The sequence below is a fragment of the Canis aureus genome, chromosome 19, assembly GCF_053574225.1.
Source record: "Canis aureus isolate CA01 chromosome 19, VMU_Caureus_v.1.0, whole genome shotgun sequence".
Taxonomy (NCBI): Eukaryota; Metazoa; Chordata; class Mammalia; order Carnivora; family Canidae; genus Canis; species Canis aureus.
In genome coordinates this window covers 38274124-38296665 of record NC_135629.1, presented here as the reverse complement: position 1 = coordinate 38296665, position 22542 = coordinate 38274124, and the positions used below count along the sequence as shown (strand labels likewise).

Here is a 22542-nt window from a genome sequence, read left to right as displayed (position 1 = left end):
TCATTCATTCATTCATTCATTCAAAATACACTACATGCCCAATGTGGGGCTTGAACTCATGACTTTGGGATCAAATGTGGCACGCTCTACTGACTCAGCTAGCCAGGCTACCCCCAATGATTGTTTTAACATTTTCTAAGCAGAAAAGGGAAACCAGGATGAACCATCTTATAGGTATTTTTTCAGCTAATGAAAATGAATTCTCTAACAGCTGCCTATACTTATTCTGGAGGCTCAACTACAGACACAAAATTTAAATATAATTAAATTGCTGTAATTAAAATATCAATAAAAAGTACAAGTAGAAAGATTTTTGTGCTTTCCTTCCCTAGTTATAAGAAAATGAACAGTTAAATTTTGAGCTGCATGACTTTTTATAGTCTATAATCTGACAAACAAAATGCTTAGCTGGAATACCTTTTATTTGCCTTGACTCTATTATAGTACAAAGAATATCTTTTGTATTAAATCAAATTTATTTCTCAGTTTTCATTTAGAAGTGATATTCAAGACATACTCTAGACATGTGAAAATATTTTTACCTTTAATATCTGTATCCATTTTAGCAAGGAGATATATGTGCAGGCTCAACCACAAGAAAATGGATTTTTATTGAGTAACATAGAAGGCACCTTACCTGATCTGTTGTAGGGATATGGGCATTTTAATTTGCTGATAATAATCAGGGTATTTTTTCTTTGAAGGTAAATGGAAAAAAGGTTCAGCTATTAGCTGCCCTTGATTATTCCGACAACTCCTAACTGTGTCATAAAGCTGATAAAAAGGGTTTGAAACATCCATAAATGAAGTAATACTTTCTGCTTCCGACTCTCCTTCTTCATAACGTGCAGCTAAAAAAAAAAAAAAAAAAAGTATTTATAAGGGGAAGAACCATACTTTAAAGTTCTTTTAACGACCTTCCAGAGTAAGCTATCAATGTTTGAGTTTATGTTATTTTTTTTTTTAAAAGACTTTATTTATTTGAGAGAGTGTGAAAGAGAATGAATGGGGAGACAGAGAGGGAGAAGCAGGATCCCGGAGCACAGAGCCTGTCATGGGGCTCAATCCTAGGACTCCAGGATCATGACCTGAGCTGAAGGCAGACACTTAACTTACTGAGCCACCCAGGTGCCCTGAGAATAATTATTTTAAAAGAATAGTTTCCAGCCCTCATTAAAAGATGCTGTTAGTAATGCTTAATATAATTGTATATTTACTTAGAGAAATGTTACATAGAAACAGAATACAGTGTCAATAGAAAATGTTATACTGTTTTTAAATAGTTACAAAATAGTTTCTCTTTTTAAATAGGCCTTCTTTACAGACTCTGTGTTTGGACAGGAGCAAGAGCCATACAGATCTCAGAACTAAAGCTGCTGTATGTAGTTTAAGGTAGTATAAATGTTTGTTGATATTGGTAGATTTGGTTTTGCTTTAAGTCTCTGATTTTGCCCCACTAATCTATAGCATCCCTTAAGAAGGATGTCTTCCCTTATAGAGGGAATTTTTAGGTAGAAGCTAATCATAAAAACACCAAACCAACAAAATGTAATCAGTTTTATAGAAAAATAAAATATATTATTCATTTCCATAAATTCTTCAACAGTGTACAAGGACCATAATTTAGGTTTTTCTTGATGGATCTGTATAATCAAAATCACTACTGCTTCCAGGTAAGAATGACAATCATTTAGTTAATAGCGTCAAGAGATGGACAGGCATCAGTCGCAGGAGAGCTGAGAGACAATTTTGATCTAGTCATGGAGCTAGAAGCAAAGAGAGATCTGGAACAGATTTTCTCTGACCCTACTACAGGTGACCTTCTCCATAAAGAGCTTGCATATATTTAGTTGAATTTATGCCGATATATTTTGTTGCTACTGTACACTATGTCTTTTAAAAAACTGCATTTTCTTTTTGTGGTTGATCCCAGACATGAAATAGATTTTTGTATAATGATCTTATATATTGCATCTTATTCTTATTAATTCCGATAATTTACCTGTAGAGTCTTTTGAGTAAAAAACTCAAAAAACAATCTTTCAACTGCAATCCTTATAAATCTTCTTTTCTGATTCTTACTCCCTCACTGTCAGCTGAGTAGTACTTTGACCAAAAGAGGTAACAACATTTTTACTTATGGTAAAAGGAATGCTGCAAGTATTTCTCCACCAAAAACAAGTGCTCTTTATCAAGTTAAGAAAGATCCCCTTCTATTCCTAATTTGTCAAAATTTTAAACATGAATGGGAATTGAAGCACTTATTAAATGCATCTGTTGAGCCAATAACATGGTTTTACTCCTTTAATGTAGTGAATGATACTTTTACCTCTTCTAATGCTGAAGTGACCTGGAGTAAGCCAACTGTGTTATCATGCATTATCTTTTATATATACTGTTAGATGTAATGTGCTTATTTTTGTTGAGTTTTGGGTATCTAGGTTCTATCATTTTTATAGAATGAACTAGGGAAGTCTTTTTCTATTCTCTGCAGGAGTTTGTATATAATTCTGTTCCTTGAATGTTTGGCCTGGTGTTAGCTACAGGGAAAGATTTGTAACTAAGAATTTCTTCAATAGTGATACAACTAATCATCCTTTTTATTCTTTTTTTTTTTTTTTTTTAAGATTTTATTTATGAGAAACACACACACACACACAGAGAGAGAGAGAGAGAGAGAGAGAGAGCGCAAAGACACAGGGAGAAGCAGGCTCCATGCAGGGAGCCTGATGTGGGACTCGATCTTGGGTCTCCAGGATCACAACCCGGGCTGAAGGTTTACCGCTGAGCCAACAGGGCTGCCCATCCTTTTTATTCTTGAATCAGTTGTAGGCATTTATTACTTTCTAGGAATTTGTCCATTTAATCCAAATGTTCAAATTTGTGTAAGCTTCATACATTCTCCTTAATCTGTATGCTCCCTTCCCCCTAATATGTTTTATTTGTGCCTTCTGTTTCTTTCTTGGTAACAGATTCGCCTATTAAGTTTTTTAACAGAAAAAATCTGACTTTACTGATCTTTTCTACTATAGCTTTTCTAAAAAATTCATTTCTGCTCTTAGCTTTCTTACCTTTTCTTCTAATGTCTCTCCTTTTATTCTCTTACTATTTTATTTATTTATGTTGGATGCTAATTAGTTCACTGACTTCCAGATGCTTTTCTAAATAGACACATTCAGACCTGTAACTTTCCCTATAAAGCACTGCTTTAGCTGCATCACCACTGTTTTGATATATATTATTTTCATTATTGCTATTATTCAATCATAGGTAATTAAGTTTCTATTATAATTTTTCTTTTTTAAAAAGAAAAGCCCAAAGATTTGGAGACTTTTCCTGAGTAAGTTTTTAACTTTTATCTTTTCAACATTAGGTGCTTATCACAGCTGCATTATGGTCAGAAATATGGCCTTTAAAATATCAAACTTTCAAAGTGGCTGAAATTTGTTTCATGACTAAGTACATGAGGATCAGAGAAGAACATGTATTTTCTAATCGCTAATCTTATTGTGTTAGCTGAATAACAGCACCCCCAATATATCCACGTCCTAATCCACAAAACCTGTGAATATTACCTTATACGGCAAAAGAGACTGCAGATATGATTAAGTTAAGGATTTTGAACTCGGAAGACTATCCTGGATTAAACTCTGGGCACTAAATGTAATTGCAAGGGTCCTTGTAAGAGGCAGGCAAGGTCAGAGGAGAAAGGAGTTGGAAATGAGAGATACAGAGACTGGGAGTGCTATACTTTGAATACAGAAGAAGTAGCCATGAGCCAAGGTATACAGATAGCTTCTAGAAACTAGAAAAGGAGAGGAAATATTTTACTCCCTAGAGCCTTCAGAGGAACACTGACCTGCCAACTTGATTTTAGATTTCTGACTTCCAGAATCAGAGAATACATTTGTGTTGTTTTAAGCCACTAAGCTTGCGGTAATTTGTTTTAGCAGCAACAGGAAACAAATACACTTGTGAGAAATACACTTTGTGTACTCAAATCATCTCTGTCTTCATGCCTACCAGCTAAACCTGTCTTCAGGTTTTCTGGCTGCTTATCCAGCAATTGAGAGCAGTGAACCCCTACTCTAGGGTAATATTTTCATATTCTCTGTCACCTTCTATCTGCCTGTTTAACATATTTTGAGCTTTTTATTAATTTACCTTCCTGATGAAATAAATCTTTTAGCATTATGAGGTGAATCTTTTTAATCCTTGGTAATGCTTTTGTTTGAAAGTCTATTTTATGAGAAGTCAATATAACTATCCTTTGGGTTATTATCTCATATATCTTTTTCCATCCTTTTCCATTAAACTTTCCTGTATTTTTTACATTTCAGATGTGTCTCATGTAACCACATACAACCTGATTTCTAAAAAAAAATCTAATCTGAAACTGTCATAATTGGCAAATTTGGGTCATTAACACTGATGTGATTTCTGATATAATCTTTGGAGTTTTTCTCATCTTATGTTTTCCATTTATCCCACTTTGTTTCTTTTTCACTTGTCTTATTTTATTTTTGTGAGGGAAAACTGAAAGGTTTATCTGTTTTTCTGATTCTATCCCCCACCCCATTTCTGTTCTTAGAGTGACTGTAAGTGGGCGCTCTTCTCTACCCACCCTGCCGCCCTGCCTAGGCTGCATACTGTTGTGGTTTGTCTCTAAAAACAAACCACCTCAAGAAGCGAGCCCACACTTTGCGAATTCTTATGCCTTCTTTCCACGGGCTCTTTCTTGTTGCTCCAAGATCATCAGTTATCCTTTCTTTGCTATTTTCACTGTACCTACCCTAAGTTGTTTCCAGCAGCAGGAAGTAGAAAACCAAACAGATTAGAATCTTGACTAAATCAAGGATAAGCAGATTGTGAAGAGCGGCCTGAACGATCTACTACATTCAAAGCTAATTGACATTACACCTGGATGACTCAGTGGTTGGGTGTCTGCCTTGAGCTCAGGGCATGATCCAGGATACAGTCCCACATCAGGCTCCCTGCAGGGAGCCTCTTCTCCCCCTCTATGTCTCTGCCTCTCTCAAATAAATAGTTAAAAAAAAAAAAAAAAAAAAAAGCTAATTGACCTCTACTTTGTTTTAATGAGGTTACAAAATAAGAACTCTCTTGTGACAAAGGTACTATTAAAAAAAAAAATAAATATTTTTTAGGAATTTTGTAAATGGTTGGCTTTCCTTCAATTTGTTATGCTACAAAGATTAATGAAGTAACCAAATGTTAGAAGGAAACCTAAATATAACGTGTGTCACTTTTATAACCAGCGAACAACAAAGCTAATAAAAACAAATTTTCCTTCACTTTTTGATAACACCAGATCTAAGTTAAAAAAATTCTGTAGATGAGTGTCAAAAAATTAAATTCACTCTCTAGTAAGTAGTCTACAGTAATTATGAAACTTCTATAGAAGATTTAGTAGAAAATAAGACACAGGGGAAAAATCTGTCCTCACAGTTGATTATAAAATCAGAAGGTATGCCAGAATAATTTCACGAAACAAATTTTATCTGTTAAAAAAGTATCTGTAGTAAAATAAAGAACATTATAACACTGAAGAGAAGGACAATGAAATCAAACTTATCTCTACAGTTGTTATTGGCTATTTAACAGAACATACTTTTACATGGATTTTACTGCCTAATGCCTTTTCTTGGACTTGTTTAAATGACAACTGACTATGCTGCTGCTCTAACTGTAATTTACACCTATCTTAAAATCAGAAGCTCTAGCCAAGATGTTATAGCCTACTGAAAATATAAGCCAGTGGCCTAGAAATCTAAGATGGTGTGAATGTTTCCCTTGGGTTTCCCAATGGCATCACGAGTACTCACTCACTATATATTATTATACACTTGAAACCAGGATCTGCTAAAGCTAGCAAACCAACTGTTTTTATATAAGTATTTATTTACTTAGTTACAAGCTGTAACACAAAATAAATGTTTGATAAGTTTGCCAACCAAAGAGTGCAGTCAAAATGAAACAAAACAGCATGTATTCCAAAAACTGACAAACTCTCAGCCAGATCAAAGTTACTGTAATTTTCCTTCACCAGAAGGATCTACTGAGAAGGCATTAACTAGTCAGGACCTAATGCCTACCAGCTAAAGCAGCATCCTCTTCACTTTCTGAGCCATACTGAAGTGCCATGGTAATTGCTGACAAACGACCCCCTTGGACTGTTCTTTTATTACTACAAAGAAAAACAAGCAATCAGAAGACAGGGAAAGATGTTATAATTGTTTGGTTACTTTACAGAAAATAGGAACTGTTAACAAAGCATTCACATCAAAGAAAAGGAATTTTTATTCAGCTGTTTGCTCAGTTTATCTTTGTACTTTTTATAGTTCCCAAAACTAATCCCTTAGCCAAGAAGACCATTTTTTTTCTTCCAGAAAAGAGTGGTGTAGAAAGTCTAAAGTAGGCTACTTGCAATTCTATGTTACTTAAATGCAGCACTACTAGTTATTTTATAAAAAAATAAAGATACATTCATCATTACTGGTTAACTCTCTTCTAAGATGTCCTTATGAGTACAAATTCTATTTTGAATACAAAATCATTTGGCATTTTATCACAATTTATTTTGCTGGAAATATTAAACACTACCTGACAATAAATTCTGCTTAAGCATTTTCCAGAACTGAGGTCAGGCTGACTATAGCACCTCAACCTTTTAAATAAGATATTTGATAACAATTCTCATAATAACCCAATTATACCCCAAAGAATTACTTCATGATAGCCATCAGGCAAACACTAGTAAGCCTAGCCTCATAAACACGGTCAGTTCTCAGACTGAACACATTCATTATCTCACCGGTAATACTTGCTAGTGGGATTTCTCTCTTCACCAAGGCTGCCTTTACTGTGCGAAGGACCTGTCAACCTGGCTGCAGCCAAATTTGATGGCGTCCTATCCAGAGACAATATTAAAAAAAAAAAAAAGAACATTGACAGCTGAAATCAGAATGCTAGGTAAACAAAAAAGAAGCAACTATTTTTGTTGTTGTTGTTTCTAAGTAGAAATGCTAAAATATTTCTGAGCCTCTATTGTACAGCAGCCTATGCTCCAAATCTTGAGGACTCTGAAGAGGAGAATGGATAAGGGCTGGTCCTAGAGAGCTTACAGTTCCTACAGTGACCAAGGATCTGGTAATGAAGCAAATGTCAGGGTCAGAAGAAAGCTTCCAAAGCAGCTACTCCAGCTTTCATTTCCAGAAGGAAGAAATGGAATCTCAGAAGTAAAACTTGTTCAAAGTCCTAGTCCTCGGACAAGGAAGAGCCAGGATGAGACTTTAGATCTACTGACATCTGGCTTAATGCTCTTGCTGCTGATATAAAATATATACTATTATACATTACACACAAACACCACATTACATATATGCTTATCATAGATAACATATATTCATATGCATATATATTACATATAAATATATCCATATATAGCAATAAAAGTAGATAATGGTGTTTAGTCTAAAAAGTTGTTTTTATTTTTATTTTATTTTTTAAAGATTTTATTTATTTATTCACGAGAGAGACACACACACAGAGAGAGAGAGAGAGAGAGGCAGAGACACAGGGAGAGGGAGAAGCAGGCTCCATGCAGGGAGTCTGATGTGGGACTTGATCCCAGGTCTCCAGGATCAGGCCCTGGGCTGAAGGCAGCGCTAAACCACTGAGCCACCCAGGTTGCCCTCAAAAATTGTTTTTAAATAAAGCCTTTCAGCTGCAATGAAGGGGCTGGGTAAGAGTTATATCTATTCTCTTCAGAATCACATTATCAGGTGTAAAAATAATTTTCAAATGCAACCTACATCTTGTTTTCCACTGCAATAATTCTACTAGCTAGAAAATTTGGCAAATAATAAAGGCACAAAGATTTTAGATATTTTAAAAACATACCTCATTCGAAGGCTTGACTTGGTCATTTCATGATGTTCAATTTCTGCCTTTTTCATATAAAATATTTTTTTAATAGAATTTGCATCCTGTCAAGATAAAATTACTTGGTTTAGGAAAAAAGGACAATTTAAAATGCCCTCAGTCATGCATTGGACACTTTCTATGGCACTCTCCCACTTGGAGTAGGTTTTCATTTAATATCCACAAAGCTGCATCTTCTAATCTTCCCACAACCTTTGAAAACATCATCACAATTATATATAAGTTAAAAAGCCTCCTAGCTCTTTCACAATTAGTCAAGTAATGCACAAAGATCTAACAGTGAACAAGGAAAAATGGATGAAAGTACCATGAACTTTATCTGTGTCCACCGACCTAAAAATTGATACAAAGATGCATTTCTAAGAGTAAAGACTATGCACACAAATTTAGGATGAATGTCTTGCTTAAATCAATAGCATACTAATATATCAAATCTAGTTTCCCTTCTCTCTAAAATTTATTTTAGGGAAAACAATCAGACCAAAAAGTACAATCTTAACTGCATCAACAAACTACTGGTACTCTACTATTAGTGTCCTATCAAGGACTAAGAATACAAGAACTTCAGAGCTCATTTCTAGCTTTTACCTGAAGTTTCTTAAATGATGAAAGTTTATTAAAAGGTGAAAGATAAATTAATGACCAAAAATAAGTATATTTGAGTCAGCATTCCGAAAGTCTAAATGATTTTACTCCCAAAAGGTTTTCTCAGAATCCTCTGCTATATTCCCAATTACATATTATTAATTCAAGAAATGTCTATAAGCAACTGTGTCACAGGACTACAAAATTTCTAGGAGAGAACTGCAAAGCAATGAAATAATCATTTTACATTGTGTGTTACACTCCAGAAATTGCTTTTTACATTTATAAAGTTTAAAGCAGAGATTAAATCAATATTAAACTATAAAGTAGATCAAAAACAAACCTTACATCTGGCACAAAGGTAGACATATCAATGAATGGAAGAGAACTGAGATTTCAGAAATAAATTCATACACCTATAGTCAACTGATTTTCAACAAGAGCGTCAACACAATTCAGTGGGGAAGAAAACAGACTTTTGAATATAAGGTGCTGGGACAAATGAATATCCCATGTGGAAGATGAGATACCTCACACCTACCTCATGTATACAAAAATAAATTCAAAATGGTTACACTTGGATTTAAGGGCTGAAACTAATAAATTCTTAGAAGAAAACACAGGTATAAATCTTTGTGGCCTTGGATTAAGCAATGCTTTCTTATATAAGCACAAAAGTAAAAGTAAAAGCTTTTTACAAAAGTAAAACTACAAGCAATCAAAGAAAACAAACTGTACTTAACAAAATTAAAAACTTTGTGTCAAAGGACGACACTATTACAAAAGTGAAAACAATCCAAAGAATAGGAGAAAATATTTTAAATCACATATCTACTTTAATGTCCAGACTATATAAAGAAATCTAACAATTCAACAATAAAAAAACAGGTAACCCAATTAAAAAATGGGGTAAGGATCTGAATAAAAATGTTTTCTTTTTTTTTTAATGTTTTCAAAGAAGATACATGAATGGCCAATATACACCAAAAAATGTTCAATATCACTAATTAATCATCAGGGAAATGCTATTTGAAACACAGTGAGATATGAGGATAGCTATCATAAAAATAAAAATGAAAAACAAGTGTTAGTGAGAATATGGAGAAATTACACTTGCACACTGCTAGTGCGAATGTGAAATGGCACAGTTGCTTTGGAAAACAATTTGGTGTTTCCTCAAAAAAGTTAAATATATAGTTACCATGTAGATCAGCAATTCCATTCCTAGGTATAAAGCCAAGAAAATACTAAGTCCACATAAAAACTTCTGCGTGAATGTCCACAACAGCATTATTTATAATAGCTATAAAGTGGAAACAACCCAAATGTCTAGCAATTGATAGGTGGGTAAATACAACATGGTAAATAAATACAACAGAGTATTACTCAGCAGTGATCATGCTTCAACATGAGTACCTTAAAAGCCCCATGCTCCGCCCAAGAAGCCAGTCACAAAGGACCACACACTGTATGATTCCATTTATAATGAAATGTCCAGAATAGGCAAATTCACAGAGATGGAAAGTGGGCCAGGACTCCTAGAATAGGGAGACTGGGGGGCAAATGGAGTGATTGCTAACTGCGGTGACAGCTGCACAACTATACACAACTAAAAACCATTACATCGTACACTTTGAGTGAAATGTATGGTATGATATAAATTTTATCTCAAAAAGTTGTTATATAAAAATTGTTGGCTCTAAATTATCTACCCTTACTAATGAAAACAACAACAATGAAAAACTAACCTTGAATACTTGAGAACCAGGCTCATTGTAAGTTTTGGCATTTTTTGCTAGAAGATCTATATCTTTGGCCATTGCATGAATACTCTTGTAGCTTCCATTCTAGAACAAACAAAATTTTCAGTAAATTAACTGAAAGTTAATTAGCATGATCTTAAAAAAAAAAGAGCTCCACATATTTTTAAATTGTCACCATATTCAAAAATTTTATTGGAAAATACGCATGGGAATATAATATAAATTCATTTTCCCTTTTATAATCTATTTCAATTGTCCATTTACACACAAGTTTTTGAGATAGGTAACAACACCAGAGCTACGCTGGTTTCATAAAAACATAATTTTTAAAAGATCAAATAAGGTAAAAGTCGTTTAATTTAGCAAACATATAGTGCTTACTCTGTGCCAAGCACTGTTCTAAGTGCTTCATGAATACTAATCCATTAGGGTGGACTTAAGGGTATGAAGTAAAATTCTAGTTTTATAGACCACTTCAGATAGAACAGTCAACCATAGAGGTTAACATTTTTGAGTACCTACTATGTACTAGGCTCCATGTTAGAGCTATCACATCTTAAAGCTCACTCAATCCCAAACAACCCAGGGAGACTTAGAACTGCCTTCAGTTTACAAAGAGAAGGAAGAAGAAAGACACTCTAAGCAAAAGGTACACAGGATTAAAGAGAAGGTCACAGAAATGAACAGACACATTCTACAGAAATTGAGAAAACCAAATTAAGTGGAGTGGAAGGCGGGGGGTGGGGGGGTGGGGGTGTAAAACCATAAGCACAGACTGCATAAATAAAGACAAATGAGGCAAAATCCAGAAAGCCAGGCAAAGGAGAGTAGTCAGTTACCTGCCAAGTGAGGATACTCAACTTCTGAGCACTTTTTTTTTTTTCTTAAAGATTTTAAGTAATCTCTACACCCAATATGGGGCTTCAACTCATAACCCCAAGATCAAGAGTTGCACATTCTACTGACTGAGCCAGCCAGGTGCTCCTGAGCACTCTCTATTTGGAGAAAACCCTAGTACACGTGGTAGAAGGAATCTACCTTTCCCAACAGAGGGTAAAAATAAGCAGATAGCACTGCCAGCAGCCTGGCAACCAGGGCAACGGGAGATAATTCATGCTTGAGTCTTGAGGGACTAAAGCGAGGGCAAAGGAGTAGAGAAAATGTATTCCTAACTCCCACGAAGGGCAATACAGCAGAGGGGAGCAGTGGGCATCCAGTTCCCACAGCGGCAAATGACACTGGGACTAACAACGGCATCCCAAAGAGACTGTGAATAACTTTAGCTGTATCATGACGTCCCTAAGTTCTGCCTACTTCCCCAAGGCTAGTTCTTGTGCCTGCCTTCCCAACAATTCTAGGAGCTATCCGATATCCTTTTCATGGATTCCCCTTCTATTGGAATTATTTAGAGTTGGTTACTGTTGCTCCTCTACAAGGAACTGTAATTTGCTAGAGGAGCACTAAAAATAAGTGACAAGGCTCTGGACTGTGAAATAGAAAGAATAAAATAGGGAGAAAGCTAGGGTCAGGGAGCAACATGCCAGAAGGACATGAGTCTTTCATCAGAGAAGTAGAAAAGACTATTATGATAATTTGGACATAAAAAGACAAGATCTTGATTAGGGTGATGGCAAAGGAGGGGTTTTTATGGGACTTTTGGAAGGAATGGACAAGATAAGGAGCAAAGTTTTAGAAGACTGGGGCTGGGGTAGGGGTGTCTAAAGATCTAATTTGAATTTCAGTAATATAAAAACATCTGGGCAGCCCAGGTGGCTCAGTAGTTTAGCGCCACCGTCAACCCAGGGCGTGATCCTGGAGACCTGGGATTGAGTCCCACGTTGGGCTCCCTGCATGGGGCCTGCTTCTCCCTCTGCCTGTGTCTGTGCCTCTTTCTCTCTCTTTCTCTCTCTCATGAATAAATAAAATATTAAAAAAAAAAAAAAAAAAAAAAACACCAAACCAAACCAAACCAAACCATCTTCCCCCCAGGTACATATTAGGAACCCCAGGGATTTAGGTTCCAGGAGACTAAGTCATTATTACCAGTTGTGCCTAAGGGAGGTGCCTTAAGAACCAGGTGATATATTAGGGAATCTGTATTTTAACATTCTGTTAAAGTATATTATGGTACCAGTAATTACTGGTACCTAGCAATGTCAGGTGAATGTTAGCTGTTGCTACTCCTGCAGGCACAGGGAGGAAGGCACTTGAAGAGAACAAAGTCTCTGTTTCCACTGACCTTACGCTCTAACATACTGTAGGTAACTGATTTTGAGACATTCTAAAACTATTTAGAAGCAGGTAAGAATAAACAACAAAGCTTTATTAACAATGTGCCTTTCATAACCAGAACATCTATGCCCACTGCTTTTTAATTTTTGTCCTAAGAGTAAGGTTTACTATGCCAATGAAAATTCTGCTTTCCTCCCTACAGATAAAATGCAAAAGAGACACTGTGTTACCTCCTCCAAAGCTATAATCAGTTACAGGAGTCTAATCTGTTTATTATATTGCTAATAACCCCTTACAAAGACATCTGCTTCCCTGTTTTCTTAAAAAAAAAAAAAAAAAAAAAAAAAGAAAGAAAGACCTTAGGCCAATCTGCCCTACACGGCATATGGCTACATTTACATATGATATGGCCATCTTCCTACCTGTATCCTCTGGGCAATGGTCTTGAGATCTATAGGCTCCTTAATTATCGCATAATAGTCTGGATATTGCTGAAAGACAAAAACCCAGGTATGCTAAATGAGAGAAAGTATACAGGCAATGAGAAAACAAGAAAGCACACTGACAATCTGTCAATAGCTCTGTCAGATGCAAGGCTATAGACACAGCTGTACAGCATATTGTTTGTTATATTTGAAGGAGAATCTGATCTTAACAGGCTTCATGAAATACACAAGAGCATGTTGTACAAGTTTACAAGTAATATTTGATAACTGCCATATCCAACTAATATACCACAATTTAATGTTTTAGAAAATTCTAAATTCACAGAATCACACAATTTTAAATTTAAGGTTCTACTATATCTATGCCTGGAAATGAAATAGAAAAATCTTTCTGAATGTTCCTATAAGCACTTTTAATTTTGCAATCTCAATCACATATTATCCTCATATAAAATTATTTTTTGTTGTTTTTTAAAAGATTATTTTTGGGGGGTGGCAAAGAGAGGGAAAGAATCTCAGGCAGATTCCATGCTAAGCATGGAGCCTGACATAGGGCTCGATCTCACGACCACGAGATCAATACCTAAGCAGAAACCAAGAGTTAGATGCTTAACTGAGCACCTAGGTGTCCCTCATATAAAATTCTTATGAGATCAGGTTGCAAGTTTGTTAACTTTATGTTTAACTTAACGCTTCTACTTATTTTGGTCAAATTAATTTTTCCAACTAAAACACATTAAAGTGAAACTACATTAAAGGAACAAAATAAAATTCGAAGAACTCTCTGATTTCTTATCAAATATTAGCTCATCACAAGAAAAGAAGTTAAGTATGTTAGAGGAATGTTTTTAAAAAATTTCACAAAGCCCACAGTGCAGGGATGACTAGGTGGCTCGGCTGGTTAAGTGTCCAACTCTTGATTTCAGCTCAGGTCATGATCTCAGGATCATGAGACTGAGCCCCACATTGGGTTCTGTGCTCAGTGGGGAGCTTGCTTGAGATTCTCTCTCCCTCTACCCCTCTCCTGAGTGCAGTACCCCTACTCCTCTCTCTCTCTCTCTCTCTCGCTCTCAAATACTTAAAATCTTTAAAAACAAAACAAAACAAAACACAAAGTCCATAGTGCATTCATTGTCCCAAGCTTTTTGTACAGATTTGGTTCCTTGGAAGAAACTGAAGTGGACCAAAAATCAAACGTTGGTTTACTTAGGGAGGAGAGGTGTCAGGGGAAGTGAGACTGGGTTCTCCAAGCTCTTCCAATCTGTTCAAGTTGTTGAAGTCCAAACAACAACAAAAAGCAGGAGGCTACAGCCTTCATGGCTGAAGGCATGATCTCAAGGATGCTTCCTTTCATCTGATTCCTCAGCTTACTCCTACTTTCTTAACCCTATTCTTTTTTTTGCTTGGATCAAACCCCTTTTCTGTCCCCTCTCTTTAGCAATTCTACTTCTGAGAAACAGTTCAGAGGACAAATTATGGCAAGGCCACCCAGGCTGGGGTGGAGTGTAATCCCAGCTGTCGGCTTTACATATTCACAATTCCCCTCTCCTGGGACACCTGGGTGGCTCAGCAGTTAAGTCTGCCCTCGCTCAGGGCATGATCTTGGGGTCTGGATAGAGTCCTGGATAGAGTCCCGCATCAGGCTCCTTGCATGGATCCTGCTTCTCCCTCTGCCTATGTCTCTGCCTCTCTCTCTCTCTCTCTCTCTCTCTCTCTGGGTGTCTCTCATTAATAAATAAATAGAAATCTTTAAAAAAAAAAAATTCTCCTCTCCTACTCAGATAGTCCAGCTTGGGAAGGGCCATAAAAGAAAGGTAAACAGTCCTTGCTGTCTTTTCAAACTGTCACACCCTGAACGACAATGGGAACCTACTTTTTCCAACCAACTCTTACTGCATGGTATTCCTGAAAGCCCTCCTAGAATAGGGGAAGAACAGGATATTAATTGTTTTTTGTTTTTTAAGTAGACTCCAAACCCAGCATGGAGCCCAATGTGGGGCTTGAACTCTTGACCCTGAGATCAATACCTGAGCTGAGATCAAGAGTTAGATACTTAACCCACTGAGCCACCCATGTGCCCCAGGATATTAATGTATTACTGCTTCAGGTCACTCTTGGTGGCTTGACCACTGATATCCTGCAGAATAAGAGCAGCTCTTGAGTAAAGATTATACTCCATTCTTTTTTTTTTTTTTTTTTATTGTAGTTAAATATACAAAAGATTTACCATTTAATCATCGTAAATGTGTGGCTCAGTGGTATTAAGTACATTCACATTATTGTGTAACCATTGGCATAATTCATCTTCCAAATTTTTCATCTTCTAAAACTGAATCTGCAGACCCACTGAACAGTAACTGCCCTCTCTCCCTTCCGGCTAGCTCCTGGAAACCACAATTCTACTTTCTCTCACTATGAATCAGAATACTCGGAGTACCTTCTACGAGAGGAAACATGCAATTTTGGTCCTTTTGTGACAGGCTTATTTCACCTTCATGTGTTCAAGGTTCATTATAGCATGTGTTAGAATTTCATTTTTAAAAATTTTATTTTAAAGATTTTACTTATTTATTTGAGAGAGAGAGAGCACATGAGCGTGTACGAGCCAGGGAGGGGAAAGCAGAGGGAGAAGCAGACCCCTTCCCGAGCAGGGAGCCCAACTTGGTGCTGCATCCCAAGTCCCTGGGATCCTGACCTGAGCTGAAGGCAGATGCTTTAACTGATTGAGCCACCCAGGTGCCTCTCATTTTTATTTTTTTTATTTTATTTTTTAAATTTTTATTTATTTATGACAGTCACAGAGAGAGAGAGAAAGAGGCAGAGACATAGGCAGAGGGAGAAGCAGGCTCTATGCACCGGGAGCCCGACGTGGGATTCAATCCCGGGTCTCCAGGATCACGTCCTGGGCCAAAGGCAGGCGCCAAACCACTGCGCCACCCAGGGATCCCTCATTCTTTTTTTAAAAGGCTCAATAACACTGAATTGTATGTATATACTACATTTCATTCATCTAGTCATCTGTTGAAGGACACTTGGGTTGTTCCTATGTATTAGGTATTCTGAGTAATACTGCTATGAATTTGTGTGTACAAATCTCTTTAAGATCCTGCTTCCAAATCCTTTGTATATACCAAAGGAATATATTGCTGGATCATATGGTAATTCTATGTTTAATTTTTTGAGGATTAGTCTTACTGTTTTCTTAACATTTTTTTTTGAAGATTTTATTTATTTATTCATGAGAGAGAGGCAGAGACACAGACAGAGGGAGAAGCAGGCTCCATGCAGGGAGCCCGACGCGGGACTCGATCCCAGGACCCTAGGATCATGCCCTGGGCCAAAGGCAGGCACCAAACTGCTGAGCCACCCAGGGATCCCTGTTTTCTTAACATTTAAAACATATGAAAAAAAAATTAAAACATCACCAATATAATCACACTGTATTTTTTGAATCAGATCCACACTTAAAATAGTTATATTTGCTTTTTTTTTTTTAACTTTTTAAAGTAAAACTTACACCAAACATGGGGCTTGAACTCATGACCCGAAGATCAAGAGTTGCACGTTCTACCAAATGACCAGCTAGGTGCCCTTATGTTTTATTTCTAATGTGGTAACTCCTACAACTAGTAAAGACACATCTCTAAATAACCAGTTTTGTTGATGCCTGATGGGGAAAGCTGCAAGCCAATTATCAGTCAATAAGCACTTTTTGCACACCAATGACATGCTGGATTCCACTACATGGGAGGGACACAAAAGAAAATGACATAATCTTTGTTCTTTTTTTTTTTTTTAAGATTTTTAATTAATTTATATATTCATGAAAGACAGAGAGAGAGAGAGAGGCAGAGACACAGGCAGAGGGAGAAGCAGGCTCCATGCAGGGAGCCCGACGTGGGACTCGATCCGGGGACTCCAGGATCATGCCCTGGGCTGAAGGCAGGCTCTAAACCACTAGGCCAGGGGCAGCCCGGGTGGCTCAGCGGTTTAATGCCGACTTCAACCCAGGGCATGATCCTGGAGTCCCCGGATCGAGTCCCATGTCAGGCTCCCTGCATGGAGCCTGCTTCTCCCTCTGCCTGTGTCTCTGCACCGCCCCCCCCCCCCCCCCCCGCCCTCTCTCTGTGTCTCTCGTGGATAAATAAATAAAATCTTTAAAAAAATTAAAAATTAAACCGCTGAGCCACCCAGGGATGCCCCTAATCTTTGTTCTTAAATTCAGGGACCAGGGAAGGAAGTAGATAAAAAGTAAATGATCACAATGGAATTAAGTGCTATAGTGGAGTACATCTACAAGTATATCCTTGTCTAGAAATACAAGAATGCTTAGGCCATGGAAATTTTTCTAGTTCCACACACTATAGTGGAATTTTACCTACGTTCACTGCTTTTTGGGTATGAAGCCACAAGAGGCCCTGCCACTTTTAAAAGTTATCACTTGGGACACGTGGGTGGCTCAGTGGTTGCGCATATGTCTTCAGCTCAGGGCAGGATCCTGGAGTTCCAGGATCAAGTCCCACATCCGGCTCCCTGCATGGAGCCTGCTTCTACCTCTACCTCTGTCTGTGTCTCTGCCTCTATGTCTCTCATGAATAAAGAAATGAAATCTTTAAAAATAAATAAATAAAAATAAGGGGCTCACTAGTCTGGGAAACCTTTTCCTCTTTGGGGCAGAAGATTACTAGTAGATCATTCTCTCTTCCATCACCAGGAGAGCCAAGAGAACTAAAAAAGGAAGAAGTAATTTATCTTCCTCTCACTCTGTCTCGTGAGCAAAGAGAATGTTTCCTCTTTTATAAATAAAGGCTTAGTTTAGGTATTTATTTTGCTATTTAAGAATTACCTATCTTGGAAACAACCCAAATGTCCATTGACAGATGAATGGATAAATATGGTATATGCACACAATGGAGTTTTAGCTTTAAAAAGGAAGGACAGGGAATCCCTGGGTGGCTCAGTGGTTAAGTGCCTGCCTTTGGCCCAGGGTGTGATCCTGGAGTCCCGAGCTCAAGTCCCACATCAGGCTCCCTGCATGGAGCCTGCTTCTCCCTCTGCCTGGTATCTCTGCCTCTCTCTCTCCTCTGTGTCTTTCATGAATAAATAAAAAAAAATCTTTAAAAAAATAAAAAATAAAAAGGAAGGACATTCTGACACATGCTACAACATGGATTAACCCTGAATACATTATGCTAAATAAAAGAAGTCAGATATAAAAAGATAAATATTGTATGAGTCTTCTTATCATCAGTTACTTAGTCAATTTCACAGAGAGAACAGAGTGGTAGTTGCCAGAGTGGGAATGGGGAGTTATTTTTGGTTGTTTTATTTTATTGATTTAATTTTAATTTAGTTTAATTTTATGGGGAGTTATTGTTTAATGGATAGATTTTTCAATTAAAGAGATGAACATACAATATGAAGGTACTTACATCACTGAACTGTACATTTAAAATGGCTAAACAGTAAATCTCAAGTATATTTTACAGCAATAAAAAAAAAAAAAAAACAGCAAGAATAACCAAACAATTGTTCTAAACCCACAACTTTTAGGTGAGGTAAAATCACAGAACATATCTTATGTGCTTGCTGCTGCAGCCTCAAGGAAGACCTTGGCAGCCTCCAATGCCTTTCGCTAATTTTACCTTATTTACTAGGAACTAATAAATTTTCTGAAGTACTGAAAAATAAAATACAAAATAAAAACACGCTTTAATTGTATCACTTACCACTTTAGAAGGCAGTTTCTGGAAAAGTTCACTAATGAGACGTCCTGATGGATTTGTGGCTACAACTATGGCTTCAAGAAGCTGCTCCAGGATCTCCTTCAAGTAACTTGGAGAAGACTGGGAGGAGGGGGTTAGCAGGAAAGAAAGGAGTGAGAAGGACTCTGTGAGAGAAACCCAAAAATAAATGCTAAAATATTAAAGTCAATTTTAAAAAAAGCAACTAGTAAATAGTTATACTTATTTAGAAAGACAAGAATACCACAGAAACACTCTGATGTTGAACATAGGGCTTGTACCCTGGGCATGGCATATGTGAAACTAATGAGGCTCCTTACATTGTGTCAGTAACTAAATCTCTTGATCAGGGCCTTTTCCTGAACTCTATTCCACAGTAAACACTGTAACAGTGAAATTCAAGTGCCATATGTGTGAAATGATGGAAACAAACCTTTTTAGGGTCTGAGCAACTGAGACAGAAAATATGTCCTATGATACCTCTTTACACCTGCTGTTTCTATCTACTGAAGTCTATTTTGGTAGAACAAGGACATACATAAAGCTGAAAATACATAGTTCTACCCATGGGGTGCTCGGCCGGATCTACCAGCAGAATTCAAGCTATCTCAAAAGTGAATGGAGATTAAATCAAATTATGCACATTACTTCTGCCCTGCAGACTGGCTGACTGACTCCTACCTTGGTCACTGTTTCAACATGGGAAAGTATATGCCCTCAAGTATACTTGGCCAAGAAGGTTTTGAGTCTGAAGCTGGTTCTATAGCGAGCAATGGCATGTGTAAATCAAGAGTTCTAGCAAGGGTGCCTGGGTGGCTCAGTTGTTTAAACATCTGACTCTTTTGGCTCAGGTCGTGATCTTGGGGTTGAGATTGAGCCCTGGGAAGGGCTCCATGCTCAGCAGGGAATCTGCTTGAGATTCTCTCTTCTTCTCCCTTTGCCCCTCCCTGCCACATTCACTCTCTCTAAAATAAATAAATAAATCTTAAAAAAAGAAAAAAGGGGACACCTGGGTGGCTCAGTGGTTAAGCATCTGCCTTCCGCCCAGGGCATGATCCTCAAGTCCTGGGATCATGTCCCACATTGGGCTCCCTGCATGGAGTCTGTTTCTCTCTCTGCCTATGTCTCTGCCTTTCTGTCTCTCTCATGAATAAATAAATAAATCTTTTAAAAGAAAGAAAGAAAGAAAGAAAGAAAGAAAGAAAGAAAGAAAGAAAGAAAGAAAGAAAGAAAGAAAGAAAGAAAGAAAGAAAGAAAGAAAGAAAGAAGAAAGAGAGAGAGAGAGAGAGAAAGAAAGAAAGAAAGAAAGAAAGAAAGAAAGAAAGAAAGAAAAGTTATAGAAAATGTACTTCAGGACCAAACCATGTTTTGTGCATATAAAAGAAAGGTTAATGGTATTTCTGGCTTAAATCATAAAAGCACTGGTATTTGTGTTCTCATTTAACAGATCTTTTTTATTTAGTGCAGTCTCAATTTTAAGGTCCAACATGAACTCCATAGATGGAGCACTAACATCTCATGGGCCTGACACAGTGCCTGGCAGTAACAGACACATAACAAATATTTAACAAATAAAACACGATTAGCTGAGGGTCTCCAACCACCTAAGCTTAGAGAACCAACAAAACACTGATGAAAGCAGACTAAATATACCCATGCTTAAGTCATTTACCTCCTGGCTAAAACACAGTACCACAGAGCTTTCAAAAGAGGAGACTTCTATTCTGCAGCCAAGATTCCTCTCCCTCCAAACCAACCAGCTACTTTGGAAATGTGTTGCAGGTGACCTGGAACGTGGTGTGTGAATGCATCCATACAACCTATTGCCACAAATGGGAAAACTCCAAGGAAATCTCTATGAGTCAAAAATGAGAAGCTTGAAAATTCCCTCTCACAAGAACTTAAAGCTAAGAAGAAGCCTGGGAAGTACAAATATGAATGTGCAAGATCCTCCCAATTTCATACTAAAGAAACATAGGCAAGTCCTAAATGCAAGTGGCTTCACTGTTTGACTAGAACCCTGGAAGCCTACAATAAGCCTGAGACCTCTGTAGGTAATGTTCTCCCAAAAAAGCAAAGGGTAAGTTGCTGTTCCTCTATTAACACTAGAGAGTAAAATTTCAGGGAATCCCTAGTTAACTGCCTCTACCTAATTCTAATCATTTAACTGCTAGAAAAAAATTGACAAGGTGCCTAAAAACTGCATTTTGAGACTCTAAGAAGTGGTGACTTTTTTTTTTAAGAGAGAGGAGAGAGAAGTGAGAGCATGTGTACGTGTGAGTGGCAGGGAGGCGGAGGGAGTGGGAGAGTGAATCTTAAGCTGACTCTGTGCTGAGCACAGAGAACAACGTGGGTCTTGATTATCACGACCTGAGTCAAAACCAAGACTCGGATGCTTAACCAAGTGAGTTACCAGGCGCCCCCAAGTATTTACATTTTTGAGAAATTTACCTACCACTTCTTTTTTCTGTGTTGAAGTTTGAGGAAAAGGTCTATTTAGGTTAACTTACGAAGAAAGGGGAATGCTCTGCTTTGGGTGTCTCACTATTTAGCTACAGAAGAGAGATGTCCTTACTTTTATTATCCTTTTTCCTCTTTTTAAACATGTATGTTCATTCATCAAGTATTTATCAATACCTACACACTAGGCAGTCTAGATGCCAGGAATAAGTGAATAAGGTGGTATCTTTTGTGGCTCTATCATTCTCTATGGAGGAAGAAAGTAAATAAATATGTAAACAAACAAATTATTTCCACATACAGTGACAAAAAACTGAGGACCACAGAACAGAGTGCTGTGATGATGGAAAAGGAAGGGTGCGTGGCAAACAATTTAGACAGGTGGTCAGGAAAGTCCACTCCTAACTGTCATTATTTTAAGTGATCTAAGAATCATGAAAAAGAGCCAGTCACAGAAAGAGCCAAAGGAAGCATGTTCTAAGCAGAAAAGCACCTACAAAATCCTACAGGCAGGAGCACATTTGGCATGTTCTAGGAATCCTACCAGTCTAACCTACAAAAAATATCCTGAAGATGATTCCAATGACTCTCCAACTCTTTTTTTTTTTTCTTTTTTTTTAAGATTTATTTATTCATGAGACACACAGAAAGGCAGAGATACAGGCAAAGGGAGAAGCAGGCTCCACACAGGGAGCCTGATGCGGGACTCAATCCCAAATCCTGGGATCACACCCTGAACCAAAGGCAGATGCTCAACCGCTGAGCCACCCAGGCGTCCCAACTCTCCAACTTTTAATCACAACACTGCCTACTATTTCAATCTAGCAAGACTGGAATAGTACTTGATAGTATGAAAGTTCTCCTTAAAACTGAGCAGGAAATATGCATTAATGTAAGAGTAACTTATGAAAACAACCTCTCTGGTCATATGCCCCCTTACCCTCCTCGCTACCAACACAGCTTCACAGGAAGCCCAGCTGCCTATAGTAGCACAGAAGAAATCACAGGCAGGGGTCTTGTCCACTTCCCAATGGTCCATCCTACTTGCTCCAGTTGTACACTTACTCCTTCCGTCACTGTGCCTTGATTGTCTTGCCCATCTTCATCATCATCTTCATCATCTGCTTCTCCCTTTTGAACAAACTCATTTCTCGTTCGAAGGTACAAATCCCAGAGTTTGCAAGCAGCTTTATATTCAGGAGAATCTGGCTGTACATTAACAAAGATAAGAGAAAAAACCCCTCACTTTAGTATTTTATTGCAAATCAATGACTACTTTTAAAGCAGTCTATTCCAGCAGAGACTAGCATTCTAAGGCATTAACTTTGAAACTGTGCTACAAATTTAGAA

General features: G+C 37.4%; 1 protein-coding gene across 32 annotated transcripts in view; it reads right to left on the bottom strand.

The window, feature by feature from the left end:
- Positions 1 to 22542, bottom strand: part of PBRM1 (polybromo 1) — a 121621-nt gene that overhangs the window by 76245 nt on the left and 22834 nt on the right. For all 32 annotated transcript variants that reach the window (XM_077858600.1, XM_077858605.1, XM_077858591.1 and 29 more), the window contains 8 exons: positions 22258 to 22401; positions 18718 to 18834; positions 12965 to 13033; positions 10296 to 10394; positions 7921 to 8006; positions 6833 to 6928; positions 6114 to 6205; positions 638 to 851 (listed from right to left, as the gene is read on the bottom strand). In XM_077858600.1, the coding sequence (XP_077714726.1) occupies positions 638 to 851; positions 6114 to 6205; positions 6833 to 6928; positions 7921 to 8006; positions 10296 to 10394; positions 12965 to 13033; positions 18718 to 18834; positions 22258 to 22401 (917 nt within the window). The remainder of the gene's footprint in view (positions 1 to 637; positions 852 to 6113; positions 6206 to 6832; positions 6929 to 7920; positions 8007 to 10295; positions 10395 to 12964; positions 13034 to 18717; positions 18835 to 22257; positions 22402 to 22542) is intronic.